This window comes from Bos grunniens, chromosome 14 (genome assembly GCF_055505025.1).
Source record: "Bos grunniens cultivar Pamir isolate PY7600 chromosome 14, Bosgru_T2T1.0, whole genome shotgun sequence".
NCBI lineage: Eukaryota > Metazoa > Chordata > Mammalia > Artiodactyla > Bovidae > Bos > Bos grunniens.
In genome coordinates, this window is record NC_141178.1 from 44014672 (window position 1) to 44030973 (window position 16302).

The following is a 16302-nucleotide window of genomic DNA, read 5'->3' on the forward strand; positions in this document are numbered from 1 at the left end:
TGGAGTGCATGCAGTGTGTGGTGTCCATTGCTCCTACTGCTAGCAGTTCAAGACCAAACACCCTTGAGTCCTAGAGACACCAGGATCTCAGGCAAAAGCAGCTGTCCAGGGTAAAAGTCCCCCATTCACTGGTTAAAAATGAAGAAAATCTAAAACACAGTACCTCGGGCAATGCGAAGCAGGCTTATGGAAAGGACAGAGCTGTTCCACAGTTGTTTCACAAGTGACAGCCTGAACTGAAGTATTCAAACACAAAAAAATAAGTGAATCCTTTAGAAACAATAATATGCAACAGAGTGATAAGAAAATAAGATGAAAAAACAGTGCTAACCTGTTACTTTAGAGACTGTGAAGGAATTGGCAGACTGATATTTGCTAAAGATAAAAATATAAAAATTTCAATCATCAACATCTTACATGCATTGACATCAACATAAATTCTTACATTTTTTAAGTCTGTGAAATTTGATTTCATCTTAAACATTTTATTTAAATATCTAGATAAGAAGTAGTATTAGAATTAATCGTCTATTTTATGCCAAACCCATATGACCTTGTCGATACCATTCTTGATATCAGAGAATGACTTCTTTTCATTATCAATCTCAAAAACTTATAGGTAACAGCATGAAACAATACACATTTGTATCTATATATTTGTTTCTTATTAAAATTAAAATTTTCAATATACTCATGCTCTGTCATCACAGAACCAATTTATTCTTTTGAAAAAGTCAATACTAGGCACTGTAAAAAGACTGCTAAATAATAAGTACCTTAAAGGACTGTGCATTATTCATTTTTTGTTCCCTCTAGTACTCCTTATATGCATTATTAAAGCATGAATAAAAGAAAACGCATACCATTATATATGAAATTTTTAATTGGTTTATCTATACCAGATTTTCAGAAAAACATCTATTGCAAAAGGTAATGCTTATTTGCGATGGTACTTTGACACACTCTACAAATTTCAAGAGAGTTTCTAAAATAAATAATAAAAAACAACTTAAAAGAAAAAAAGTAAATAATAGGATAAATGTTCTTTAATGCAACACCCAGTGTTTGCCTTCCTAAAGTGAATACTTAACACTGATTACTTATTGATGGTAATTAATAAATATCTGTTGAGTGAATAAGTTAATAAATAAGTGTTTCTATAAAACTGTTACTTAAGAGAATAATTGCTAATGTCTGAAAAACACACATCAAGCCTTTGAACAAAACTGTATATATACCACATCATCCCACCAGTTTTTAAGGATCTTTAATATAAAAAAATTCTTTCTAATCATTGTGAATTCCCTACTGTGGAGTTTTTTGCAATTGTAGAGTTACAAAAAAAGGGCGACTATGTCATATTTCCTAAGAAAAGGCATCCCAAAATGAGATTCAATATTGTTTATCATTTTACACAGGACAAACTACAAAGCCTACATTTCAAAAGTCTATATTTTTCTATTTTCTACAGAGACCATATGAAAATATTTTGTTTTAGAATAATATATTTACTATGTTTAATGTGACAAACATTTCAAAAGTTAATCAATGCTTTTGTTGTTGTTCAGTCATTAAATCGTGTTCAACTCTTTGTGACTCCATGGCTTATAGTGCCCACCAAGTTCCTCTGTCCATGGGATTTCCTAGGCAAGAATACTGGAGTGGGTTGTCATTGTCCTTCTCCAAGGGACCTTCCTGACCCAAGGATAGAACCCATGTCTCCAGCACTGGCAGGCAGATTCTTTACCATTGAGTCACCAGGGAAGTCACCAGGGAATTATTTTATGCTGAGTCAAATTACATTTTAAGGAGAAGAAAGGTGACATGATACATTACATATTTAGAGACTTTTCAAAATGCTCTTTTATCTAGTACTTAATTTATCTTATTGGCAAAGTCAGTGTTGCATAAAATAAATGTCTTTAAACAAGAAAGGAAGAATATGCGAATCAATTAGTCTTCTTGGGCATTTTCTGTCACAGGTGAAATATGTATTGTTTCACAATAGGAAAAACTATAAATTTATACATTCTTAATGACACAATATGCAGATGACACCACACTTATGGCAGAAAGTGAAGAGGAACTAAAAAGCCTCTTGATGAAAGTGAAAGTGGAGAGTGAAAAAGTTGGCTTAAAGCTCAACATTCAAAAAACGAAGATCATGGCATCCGGTCCCACCACTTTATGGGAAATAGATGGGGAAACAGTGGAAACAGTGTCAGATTTTGGGCTCCAAAATCACTACAGATGGTGACTGCAGCCATGAAATTAAAAGACGCTTACTCCTTGGAAGGAAAGTTATGACCAACCTAGATAACATATTGAAAAGCAGAGACAATACTTGGCCAACAAAGGTCCATCTAGTCAAGGCTATGGTTTTTCCTGTGGTCATGTATGGGCGTGAGAGTTGGACTGTGAAGAAGGCTGAGCATCGAAGAATTGATGCTTTTGAACTATGGTTTTGGAGAAGACTCTTGAGAGTCCCTTGGACTGCAAGGAGATCCAACCAGTCCATTCTGAAGGAGATCAGTCCTGGGATTTCTTTGGAAGGAATGATGCTAAAGCTGAAACTCCAGTACTTTGGCCACCTCATGCGAAAAGTTGACTCATTGGAAAAGACTCTGATGCTGGGAGGGATTAGGGGCAGGAGGAGAAGGGGATGACAGAGGATGAGATGGCGGGATGGCATCACTGACTCGATGGAGGTGAGTCTGAGTGAACTCTGGGAGTTGGTGATGGACAGGGAGGCCTAGCGTGCTGCGATTCATAGGGTGGCAAAGAGTCGGACACGACTGAGCGACTGAACTGAATGACACAAAATTTAAAATTTAGAGTTTTAGCATTATCTGCATAAGTTGGCTCAATGTTAAGAATCCGCTTACAATGCAGGAGACACAGATTTGATCCCTGGGTCAGGAAGAGCCCCTCGAAAAGGCAATGGTAACCCACTCCAGTACTGCCTGGAGAATTCCATGGACAGAGAAGCCTGGTGGGTTACAGTCCACAGAGTCTGCAAAGAGCCAGACACGACTGAAGCAACTTACTTAGCATGTATAAGCAAAAGGGTTCAACTGAATTCAGAGACTTTTCCTTCTTTTTGCCCATGGATATTATGTAGCTGAAATAAGCCTTTCTATCCTCTCTCTTTATAAATTAAATTCTTCTGTGCTTTGTTCTAAAAGAAAGTAACTCATTGTTGCAACTTAAAATCTCTGGTCACAGGATTATTCAGGTACTTACCCAATTGTTTGAACACCATTTCTATTGGATTTGATAAAATAATGTTTCCTTCCTTGTCTAGTGATATCCACCCAACCACCATCATTGTCTATTATCCCGTAATGAATTGCAGCCCTACAGATACTGGATTGCTGGGAGAAAAGAAAGAGAGAGAAAAGATGGTGAAAATAAGAATTCTGCATGGGATACCACTCATTACTATTTATGGCTTTAAACATTTCTTAGCAAAATATCTATAAATACATAAACTATTTTTTCCATTAAAAATCAAATATTATTTGAAAGGAGTCTATCCTCAAACTTATAATACTTACCATTTCATAATGTACACTGCCAATAACTTTAGCTTTACTATCCAAACAGCCAGCAGGGCATTCATATCTAAATGAAAGAAACAGGAAACAAAATTTAGCCTCTCTGAATATCTGTATAAAATGAAAGTATTTTTGTATCTTGTCAATTAATTATGAGTGCAATCATAAATATTACCTATTACAGGTTGTTCCTTTGCACTGATCTCTTAATCTTACTTCACAAGAAACAATTTGAGCTAAAATTTAAAAGATAATAATAATTTAGTTGATGTACAGCTGCTCTGATTCATCCATACAGTCTAATGCCAAGTTTTTGCCATTCTAAAAATGTTCAAGATTAATAAAATATAGTTGACTATGTCAGCAATGTAGACTTTACAATTTCTGTAAATAATGCAGAGGTCTTACACATTTGCTGCGTGCTTATGACTTCGTTTCTGTTACTATCATCGGCTACTGTCCGGACGTGGGTGTCGTGGACTTGTGACTGCTGCCGTTCAATTTCATTTGTTTCTTCTTCTTGAGCGGGATAGTAACTATCTGATCCTTCTGTCAGAGAAAAGGATTTAAGAAATACGAGTTCTTCTTAAATGTGCACAAATTATCAAGAATGACACATCTTTATATGCCTGTCTAACATTTGATACTACTAGAAAAATCCATACTGTATATATGACACATCTTTATATGCCTGTCTAACATTTGATACTACTAGAAAAATCCATACTGTATATTGGTACACGTTTTGGCTTACAGTAGTGATCTTACATACTGCATTGGAATAAATAAAGCAGGTGCATAAACTTTTGAGCCCTTGATTCATTTATGCTACCATTTGGCTAATATCAAATGGAATCATTTCTAAGCTTTCCTTATATTTTAAAGTGAAATCAATGATTCACTTTCATAATGACACCATGAAAACTATACAGTGATCTAAATGAAGTTGAGGCTTATGACTTTTCATTTCTTTTCTCAAATGAAACCATCTTTTCAGGAGGATAACACTCAAAATTTTCAAAAGAATCACATTTAAAATTCTCCTGAAAGGAAATTCAGCCTAAGAAGAATTGACATTTCCTTGTTATTTATCACAATATCAGTTCCCATGGAAAAGTTTCTATTGTAGAAGGAAATTCAATGTGCAGAAAGAAATTCAATGTGCAGAAATTTAAATTTAACAACGGAAAATATGCAAACATTGAATTTAATATTTTTTTCCAGGCTGGCTTATATCAAGGGCTTGATGGGCACATTTTGAAAATGTGGTTATTTTCATGTATGTCCAAGAATTCAGAACCTAAAAAAAGGAAGTATGAATTCAGAGGAAAGTCAGCTTTAAAAAACATTGTGGTCACTGACAATGGAGCAGGCAGGTTGGAGGTTTGGGGGTAGAACGGATGGAAAACAGACTCGCACACAAAGAAGAATATTTTTAGGAATTAAAAATGGCTCATATAACAGAGTGAAATATATGGTTACTTCTTGTCTACTTATTATACCTAATGAGCACTCAATCATTAAGGGAAAAAAGATCTCTGAGTACTGAAAAGTGGCTTCATTTACACATATTTTCTAATACACTTGGTCTGCATTAATCTTCATTTAGTCATCATTAAGAATAAAGTAGTACAAGAGAGTAAAATGTTCACTTGGATACCCAATAAGGGGATGACCTTCACATAGTTTTATCAGGTAAATTTTATCTTCATGTGCTACAAATAAGACACCATGCATTTCATTTACTTTACATTTACTTTTGAGGACATCCAATGTATGCGAGACAGCACTTTTTGCAACAGTTTTATAATATATTTTATGTGTGTATATATATGCACATACATTGTTATTTTGGCATGAGAAATTATATACTTTTGCAGTAAGAAGCAGAGAATTAGTATAATTCATTGGGCATGGTTCAATAAGAGTCATGGATAGGTATTTAGGCAAAAATTTTTAAAGCACTTAAAATAAATTGTGTTAAATTACTAAATTCTTCAAAAAAACTGACATTCATGGAAATAATTCTAGCCAACACTATATCAAGATGGTTTTTAAGACTGTAAATATACTCATCACTCTAGGATAATTTCAAAGTAGAATTAAGTGGTCATCTGAAGCAATCATGCAACTTTCCTTTAAATACAAATTAGTGTAATAGACTTATTAATGTTATAAATATTCTTAAAATATTTTAAACGATTTTTCAGAATATTTGAAATAGAGTTCTGAAAACTTTTCATGTAATAATTAAATGTGCCTTCTGGCTTTTTAAACACAAATTAATGTGGAAGTTGGATTAAAATATAAATCAAACTGAATGTTACAATAGCACATACCTTTGTAGCACAGATTTTCTCTACAGCCTCCTCCAAAACTTGGTGGGCAAGCAGAACAGGGCCGGCCATGTTTGTAGGGGGCATGGCCCCACCAGTTTCCCCTTAAAAAAATAATTCACTCCATTAAATGGTAGTTTATTTTTCCTATTTTTGAGAAATCTTTATACTGTTTTCCACAGTGGCTGCACTAATTTACATTCCCAGCACCAATGTACAAGGGTCCTCTTTTCTCTACATCCTCACCAACATTTGTTATTTGTATTCTTTTTAATAATAGTATTTCTGACAAATGTGAAATGACATCTCATTGTTACTAAGTTTAGACATACATTGCTATCCCATTCTTTTGAAAATATTCTAAATAATGTGCTATATGTATTGTTAAGAATTACAAAACCAAACTTCTTCAAAACACTAACTTTTGCTATGGGATATTCATCTATATTCCATTTGTCTTAATAAAAATAGATTTTTGACTTACATTTGACTGAAGTTTAGTTGTGTAATATTTTCAATGTAATTATTTGAAGGGTCTTTACACAGATGAAAATACATTTCTCAGTCTATAGTTTCTCATCTCTAATAAACCCAAATTATTAAATATTTAAACAATATAATAGTACAATAAGTAAAACTGAAGGCCTAAAAATATGATTCTTATCTTTACAAAGATCATAGTTTAAATTTTCACATTCCTTTTAAGCACCAATATTATGCATCGGGCAACCATAACTGTTGCCATATTAAGTAAAGTGAGTAAAACCAGTGCACTTTACTTCATAACACACACTGAAAATGAGAAAAAAAAGTCAAGAATATAAAGTTATATCTACATTGTTAAGAAATATTTACATATAAAACAGTGTTTCGTCTACTCACTTTGGGGAATAATTGCACACCAGGTAAACAGCTTTGGGCCATATTTGCCCCCAGATGTTCATGTTGTGGCACAAATTAATGGCACAGCCTATTCTGCTACTTGTTGCCCACACCACCTACATCAGAGGGGAAAAAAGCCTCAGAGAAAGCAGGTTGAGATGAAATAAGACAACAACGTATCTGAGAGAAAATGTATAGAAGTGAACTCGAGAACCAGCTGTTACCATTCAAAATGAAATGAGGCAATGTCCAAAAGGATATTTTTCTAGAGATTTTAGGAAGTCCTTAATTTAACTTAAAAAAAGAGAGAGAGAGAGATACATAATAACTCTGAAAGTGAAAGTGTTAGGTGCTTAGTCGAGTCTGACTCTTTGTGACCCCATGGACTGTAGCCCACCAGGCTCCTCTGTCCATGGGGATTCTCCACAAGAATATTGGAGTGGGTAGCCATTCCCTTATCCAATTTTAATATATAAAACATAAAAATCTTATTTGTTACTAAATAATTCAAATGTTACACACCTTCACAAGCCTAAATGGCATATTAATTTTTTTAATGAAGAAACCTACCTAACAAAGGAAGAGAAATTCTCATCTTAAAACAGAAAGTACTGGAGCAAAAGTTTAGGTGTTCAAATTTCTCACATTTTAATGTGTCACTGCCTATTAGGGAACCTCCTGCTGATCTTAATCTTGGACATGCTAAGGTATACAGAAGTATGCTTTATATTCAGTAATAATCAGTCATAAAAAGTCTAGAAACTCAGATCTGTGGTGAGTTTTATCTATTCAACTCTGCCATTAATTGGCTGATTTAGTAGTTTAGGACATATCCAATGGGAACACTGAGAATTTTTCTAAAAAGATAAATGCTGCATGCATCAAATATACTGAATGTCATGGTAAATAAAACCATATTTTTATTTTTGGAAAATAAAAAATAAAGACATCTGAATATAAAGATGGTAAATTTCCTCCCATCTGCATTTATTGGGGCTATATTAAAGTATTTTAAACGTAAAATCACTGAAATAATATGTTTAAGGAAATGTCTATACATTTCTCCACTATTGTTTATAAAAATTTATAAGCTTGTTCTACATGCATCTATAGATTTGTAACAGCCATATTAAATGATATAAGGAAGACAAATGTTCAGTACTCTATAAGTTCTCCTACAAAAAACAAACAAAGAAAACTTTGTTAGTTTCACAAATTCAGAGGAATAAAGTATAATATACCCCAGACATACCTGTGTATAATGAGTACATACAGGACCAGAGCATCTGAATGGACAATACGGGTTACATTCATGTTCATACGGGTAGCTAAAGTCTCTTACTTCATCATACCATGCTTGCACATGAAATGTTGGGGGCCTGTATCTTTTTGAAAGAAAATAACCACAAAGATCAAGTAAGGCTGGAGAAAACTAAACATTGCTGAAAGCACTGATAAAATGTGGTAGAGAGGCAGTTCTGTGGAATTTACTCATATTAAACACTTTTGCCTATTACGTCACTAATATATCAATTACTTGAAACAAAAACATGTCTAGGGTACTGCTGATCATTCTGCTATAATATTTATTTTTTTCTTATTTGTCTTGGTGTGACTGCTTGTTTTCCTTTTAGGCACTAAGCCTTTGAAAACTTACAATGATGAATTAGTAAGTATTTCATTTCAAACTCTTCTGTTTTCAGAAACAAAAAGTTATATTTTAAGCTACCTTCCCCAGTGGGCTCCCAAATTCTGTCCAATTGACGGAAGCAAGTTCGCAGGTCCATGTTCCCACAAACAAGTTTCAGCCCAGGATTCTGCAGACCGTTCCAGTTCTACATCCCATGTCTACGATTCAAAACAAAAACAAAATACAGACATGAAAGGATAATGTATATAGAGAGTTTGGACATTTCTTTAGAATATACAGTTAGTTACGTTTTCTTCTTTCTGACTTCTTTGCAAAGTCAGCATCTTAATCTGGGTTCTCATCATCTCTCACCTAGATTTTTGCACTAGCCTCCTAATGAATCTCCTTTCATCCATCCCACATCTCTCCAATCTGCTCTATTAGTGTTAAGAATTGCCTGCTGCTGCTACTGCTGCTAAGTCGCTTCAGTCGTGTCCGACTCTGTGCGACCCCATAGACTACAGCCCGCCAGGCTCCCCCATCACTGGGATTCTCCAGGCAAGAACACTGGAGTGGGTTGACATTTCCTTCTCCAATGCATGAAAGTGAAAAGTGAAAGTGAAGTCGCTCAGTCATGTCCGACTCCCAGCGACCCCATGGACTGCAGCCTACCAGGCTCCTCTGTCCGTGGGATTTTCCAGGCAAGAGTACTGGAGTGGGGTGCCAGTGCCTTCTCCATAAGAATTGCCTAAGTGGACACAAATACACTTAAGTGATTCCTCTGTCTAATCACATTGAACAAATCCCTGTACACATAAAGTCCAAATCCTCGCTCGCAATATTCCCTGTCATAAAACCGTTATTCCTTGCTTTTGCTAGCACTGTTTCCTCTGCAGAACACATCCTTGTCCCAATTATTTGTCAGACAGATCCTTACTCGTATCATGATCCAACTTTATATAATACATTCTTGACACATTTTCATTTCTCTGAAACGTAAGCCATTTCCTCCTTTGGACTCTGAAGCTTTGTTACACTCTTTGCCATGTGGCGCTTGTGGTAAACAACCCGCCCGCCGACGCAGGAGACTTAAGAGACATGGGTTCAATCCCAGGGTCGGGAAGAGCCCCCGGAGAAGGGAATGGCAACCCACTCCAGTATTCCTGCCTGGAGAGTCTCACGGACAGTAGGGCCTGGTGGGCTATAGTCCATGGGGTCGAAAAGAGCTGGACATGACTGAAGAGACTCAGCACGGCACTGAGATGCTAGTGTTCATCCGTATGTCTCTGTCACGGGCCTGTGAGTGGCTTGGGGACAGTTGTTTAACTCATGTTTGTAACCGCAGCTTGTTATCTATGTCTGTCATATGGACAAGGTGGTCAGTAAATGTCTGCTGAATAAATGAATGGTTAATGAATCTGAATTCCATAAAATAGAAATGTATTTTTGTACGCAAAAAATCCAACAAGAGTGACTAACTCACACTTTAAAAATACTTGGTAAAGAAACATTTACAATTACAAAATCATTACCAAAATAATTTCGTATGTCCAGAGTTTAATATTCAGTTTGTTAATTTGAAAATCAGGCAGCATAGTGAATGGGGTGGTAAAAACAAAGAATTTTCCAATACTGGGTTCAATACTGGCACAATTACAGGATTCTGGGCATGTTAGGAGGATAGAAAAATAGGCCTGGAACTAGAAAATGAGGACACAACCTAAGGTGAAAGCAGTGAAACTGGAGAAAAGCAGACAGACTGAAATAATCTTTGGGAATTTAAATTCCTAGAAGTTGATGGATGACTAAAGGCAGGCAGTGATGGAAAGAAAAAAAAAAAGGTGAAGACTGATGAGATTACCAAACTGTCAGAAAGAAAAACAGAAAGAGAAATAGATTGTTGTAATAGAAGTGTATGTCTCTGCACTTCAATGCATATTTCAAGGCTGATGGGTGACGTGTCTGTGATACACACAGTATATACGTCAAGTGGAGAGTGGAGATAGATGATTGGGGTTCTGGGGAAAGAAATATACTCCAAAGACATGAATTTTCAAGTTATTCACTCAGAGATGAATTACTTCAGGAAGATGATACAGAATGAGAAAATATGTAAAGCAAACTCTGGGGTTATTATAATTGAAGAGGAGAAAAAAAATGTTTAAGTAAAATGAACAAGGAAAAGCAGAATCAGAAAGGCTAAGGGAAAACTGAAAGAGGATTAAATTTTAAAAGGCACAGGACAAGAGATTCCAGGAGTAGAGAGTGGGCAATTAAGCTCAAATGTTACAGAGAAGTCAAAGAAGATGAGGTCCGCTCAGTATTAATTCATTACTAAGAGCAATTTAAGGGATTTCCCTGCCGGTTCAGTGTTTAAGAATCCACCTTGCAATGCAGAGGAGATGGGTCTGATCCTTGGCCAGAGAGCTGAGAATTCACATCAAAGTGTTAGTCACTCAGTCAGTCACACAGTCGTGTCCCACTCTTTGCAACCCCATGGACTGTAGCCTGCCAGGTTCCTCTGTGCTTGGAATTCTCCTGGCAAGAATACTGGAGTAGGTTGCTATTCCCTTTTCCAGGCAATCTTCCCCGCCCAGTGATTGAACCTGGGTCTCCTGCATTGCAGGCAGATTCTTTACCACCTGAGCCACCAGGGAAGTCCTTTTAACGGATGGAAGAAACCTAACCATGATTAGAGGTTCAAAAGGACAAGATACTAGAAAACAAAACAAAAGGAAAAAAAAGTATGTGTGAAGAAGGGAAGTTTCTTCATTCTATGTATAGTCTCCATATAATCTTGCAACAAACATTCTTGCTAATTCAACTGTGGATCTGAAATACATAAAATCATGCTTTCAAAGCCAGAAAAAAACAGTATACAAAATTAGGATAATACTACATCTTTATTATCTACCAAAAAGACACAAAAAAAGAATATTTACATGCCACTAAAAAATTAACAGCATAAAAGTATCTGGATTTCATAAAAACTTGAATTTCACTTTGAATTAGTATCTAATGTTCAAGACGACTGGTTTTGTGGTATAGACATCAGAAACGTATGCTATCAGTAAGTATCGGGTAAACACTTTGCCAAATGTGAACATACTATTAATTAAATTCATTACTTATATTAGACCTAATTTTATAATTATATTTTATGTAAGATGCAAAGGCATAATTCAAATTACTGTCATTATTTACCCAAACAAATTAGGTAAGAAACAAAGAATTTGGCTGAAGTCCCCAAAAATGAGCAAGATGCTGATTTCCTTTTGTATCCAGATGGTCAGAGACAGTCATTGCTCAAAAGCAAGCTTATTTCTAGGTAGAGTTCCCTGGTAAGTAGGTTGTCCTTAAGAGACAAACAAATTTTTGCCTTCAATCTTGAAAATCAGGTTCTTGCATAATATTTTAGTCATACTCATGGCTCAGTGGTAAAGAATCCACCTGCCAATGCAGAGACTCGGGTTCAACCCCTGGGTCAGGAAGAGACCCTGGAGGAGGAAATGGCAACCCACTCAGGTATTCTTGCCTGGAAAATCCCTTGGACAGAGAAGCCTGGCGGGCTACAGTCCACGTGGTCGCAAAAGAATCGGACACGACTTAGCGCCTAACCACCACCACAGTGAAAATATATTTATCCATAGGTTTCTAATCTAGCAACAAAGCAACCTCACAAAGAGCAGCCAGGCACCAGAAGAAAAACACAAACATTCCTAGATGGGGAAGGAAAAAAAAAAAGGCCTTGAAACCATTGGAATGGTTTTAAAACACTCTTCCCACGAAGGGTGGAGTTGAATTCCCTCCCCTTTCCTTCAAGTTGAGTTAGATAGTGGCTCCCTTCTAACAAACAGAATAGCCTTGTGAGATTTCCCCAGCTAGGTTAGGAAATAAAGCCTCTATCTGATTCTTTCTCTTTTGAGGCACATATCTTAAAAGACCTGAATCAACAAATTAGGATTTCAGCTACCCAGAAGAGGTAGCTAAAAAAATAAGATGGAGAGACCACACAGAAACAGACAGAGAGATGCAAGAAGAGTCCCTTCTGTTTGTGTTTTCCTGGCCCAGACATCAGACTTGTAAGTTTGCCTGTCCAGGTCACTACAAACAAGTCAGAGACCCCAAAGAAGAACCACCCAGCTAAGGGAGTTCTTAAGGCCCTTATTCAGGGTCAATTTACTCTTGTGTTACACACAATTCTACAACCTTAGACATCAGTTTTTCCTACAAAATTGATGGATTCTTTCTAGAGAAGATACACCCATATTTCCAAGTTCACAAATATGTTGTATATCCAAAGTTTGTTTATATATCTGTTGCGTAGAAACTGGAATAAAATCTACAACATATCATTCGAATGATTCAGGCTATGTTTTCTTATTTGTAAAATATGTCAGTTGAGATAGAAGACAATTCAGGCTCCTTTAAGGACTAAAATTCAATTGTTGACTATATATTATGGACAAGTTGTTTTTACAGCATGACTTCTCTTCTATTTAATCCATTAAAAATGGGGGTGGGGGACACCCCTGGTGGTCCAGTAGTCAGATACCACCTTCCAATGCAAGGGGTGTGGGTTTGATCCCTGGTTGGGAAACTAAGACCCCACATGCTGCAGGATGTGGCCAAAAATAAAAATAAATAACACTCATTAAAAATAATAAAACAGGGAGTGGAGCATATCAAATTAACTATGATAATGCTAAAACAGGGACAAACATTATTTTAATCCCAGAACTGAGGCAAAAAGCATGCAGCTAAAATTTGCTATCAATATTTAATAAATATTAGTGACAATTTTGAAAGTAATCAGTTGAAGAATCTAATCAAGCACGGCTATTTAGGATAAGTTCAATAATAGGAGTCAAGAACATTCTTTAAAAAAAAAATCACTGAAAATATAGCTGTCCTGGAAGGAATACTATCATATAACATGACAACAGCACGCAATATATATTTTTATGCTACAACATAATATTTCAGGTTTGAAGACAGGCAATAATTCATACCCATCCCATTTAAATGCAGGTTACTCTCCATACATTTCTATTTAAATTCAGGATTGTAAATTAAATCAAGATGGCCTAACCAGCTTCATTTTTTCTCTCTGAACTATTCACCCAGGACTAATTTAAAGCCAAGCCACACTTAAAATTACCATTTCTTTATAGAACGGGTACTTGAGGTGTGCAGAAATAAAAACCACTCTATTTTCCAGCTACACGAATAAGCTGTTCCTTCTGAGAACATAGTAAAGTCTTCAGTTTAAGTTTTATTACTAAAAGAAACATTTAGAATATTATTAACATACTTTGTCTCCTGGGTCATTTTTCAACCAGTTGAACATAGTGGCTCTATCATTTCCTGTGTGTGTGTATATGAGAAACCTTAAACCTTGACAAAGGACTTTTAAAAGTAAACCTTGACATTTATAGTAGTTTTAGCACTAAAAGGGCTTCCTTGGTGGCTCAGACAGTAAAGAATTTGCCTGCAATGCGGGAGACCTGAGTTCAATCCCTGGGTTGCGAAGATCCCCTGGAGAAGGAAATGACTACCCACTCCATGATTCTTGCCTGGAAAATTCCATGGACAGAGGAGCCTGGCAGGCTCCAGTCCATGGGGCTGCAAAGAGTAGGATAAGTCGGATACAACCGAGCAACTTTCACTTCACTTCACTTTAGTACTAAAACAATGTGTTGTAAAATCTGAAAATTATGTAGCTATCTAGACATATACAGAAAATTCCATTGACTGCTCTTCTTTGTGAAATGTGGTGAGCATACACAATTCATACTCCTACCAGAATACCTGTTACGCTGTTATAATAACAGTCAATGACAGCTGCAAATCATTGAGGAGTGGAGTTTTTAATAGAGTTAATATTGCTGGCTTACCAGAGGTTGTATCCCTATACATGAGGCAAAGACAGTCATTAGTAACATAACTCTTTCTCTCTGATACTGAGAATAGTTCCTCTCTTAAAAAAGATTCAGTTCAGTTCCTCAGCTGCGTTGGACTCTTTGCAACCCCATGGACTGCAGCACGCCAGGCTTCCCTGTCCATCACCAACTCCCAGAGCTTGCTCAAACTCATGTTCATCAAGTTGGTAATGCCATCCAACCATCTCATCCTCTGTCGTCCCCTTCTCCTCCTGCCTTCAATCTTTCCCAGCATCAGGGTCTTTTCCAATGAGTCAATTCTTTGCATCAAGTGGCCAAAGTACTGAAGTTTCAGCTTCAGCATCAGTCCTTCCAATGAATTCTCAGGTCTGATTTCCTTTAGGATTGACTGGTTTGATCTCCTTGCAGTCCAAGGGACTCTCAAGAGTCTTCTCCAACACCACAGTTCAAAAGCATCAAATCTCCATCGCTCAGCTTTCTTTATATAGTCCAACTCTCACATCCATATATGACTACTGGAAAAACCACAGCATTGACTAGATGGACCTTTGTCAGCAAAGTAATGTCTCTGCTTTTTAATACATGCTGTCTAGGCTGGTCACAGTTTTTATTCCAATGAAGATTTTCAAATATATTTTCTATACTATTGTACATTTATAGTCACTAAGTTGTGTCCAACTTTTACAACCCCATGGGCTATAGACCACCAGGCTCCTCTGTCCATGGGATTCTCCAGGCAAGAATACTGAAGTGAGTAGCCATTTCCTTTTTTTTAGCGGATCTTCCCAACCCAGGTATCAAACCAGCATCTCCATGATTGACATGCAGATTCTTTACCACTGAGCCACCTGGGAAGTCCATTTACATAACCTTAAAATTCTTGTCCTGGAAATCACTGTCATTTTGCAGTGTCAAAATTATTGTTGCAGTACATTAAACCAGAGTTGAACTCAATGTTAATTAGTCACTAGGAATCTGCCTGAAGAGCGTTTTCTTATAATTGAGGCTTCAAAATTATTAGTACAAAAACTAAAGAGAATAGTAGACTATTTTTCAAATAAAAGTCAAACATTAATTTGAACTTTTTAATTAAGTATTAGTACTAAAGATTGTATTAAAGCATATGGAGTAAAGTTTTGTGATATTATCTGCTTGATTTCTGTACTTAGACTCTTCACACATAAACCCTCAAAGATGAATGGTAGGCCAAGGAAATCAGAATTGAAAGAGACACATGTACCCCACTGCTCATCGCAGCACTGTTTACAATAGCCAGGACATGGAAGCAAGCTAGATGTCCATCAGCAGACAAATGGATAAGAAAGCTGTGGTGCACATACATAGTGGAATATCACTCAGCTATTAAAAAGAACACATTTGAATCAGTCCTAATGAGGTGGATGAAACTGGAGCCTATTATACAGAGTGAAGTAAGTCAGAAAGAAAAACACCAATACAGGATATTAACACATATATAGAATTTAGAAAGATGGTAATGATGACCCTATATGTGAGACAGCAAAAGAGATACAAAGAACAGACTTTTGGACTCTGTGGGAGAAGGTGAGGGTGGGATGATTTCAGAGTAGAGCATTGAAACATACATTACCATATGTGAAATAGATCACCAGTCCAAGTTTGATGCGTGAAACAGGGCACTCAAAGCAGGTGCACCAGGATGACCCTGAGGGATGAGGTGGGGAGGGAGGTGGGAGGAGGGGTTCAGGATGGGAGACACAGCCCATGGGGTTCAGGATGGGAGACACACCTGTGGCTGATTCATGTCAATGTACGGCACAAACTACCACAATACTGTAATTAGCCTCCAATTAAAATATATAAATAAATTTTTTAAAAAAAGGATGAGTGGTAGGGATGGAAATGACAAATGTCTCTTTATCCACAAAGATACTGATGAGCACTTCCTGGTGAAGGTACCATGATAATTAGTCTACTGAAGGAAATATTCTAAATGACACTGAAGATGTAAATAG

The 16302-nt window shown here is 36.4% G+C and overlaps 1 protein-coding gene across 3 annotated transcripts in view; it reads right to left on the minus strand.

Annotated features, from left to right (window-relative positions):
* CRISPLD1 (cysteine rich secretory protein LCCL domain containing 1) overlaps positions 1 to 16302 on the minus strand; it is a 51139-nt gene that overhangs the window by 13549 nt on the left and 21288 nt on the right. For all 3 annotated transcript variants that reach the window (XM_086336427.1, XM_086336426.1, XM_086336425.1), the window contains 10 exons: positions 8505 to 8623; positions 8028 to 8160; positions 6776 to 6891; positions 5897 to 5997; positions 3966 to 4106; positions 3733 to 3793; positions 3558 to 3624; positions 3244 to 3374; positions 332 to 375; positions 164 to 236 (listed from right to left, as the gene is read on the minus strand). In XM_086336427.1, the coding sequence (XP_086192553.1) occupies positions 164 to 236; positions 332 to 375; positions 3244 to 3374; positions 3558 to 3624; positions 3733 to 3793; positions 3966 to 4106; positions 5897 to 5997; positions 6776 to 6891; positions 8028 to 8160; positions 8505 to 8623 (986 nt within the window). The remainder of the gene's footprint in view (positions 1 to 163; positions 237 to 331; positions 376 to 3243; positions 3375 to 3557; positions 3625 to 3732; positions 3794 to 3965; positions 4107 to 5896; positions 5998 to 6775; positions 6892 to 8027; positions 8161 to 8504; positions 8624 to 16302) is intronic.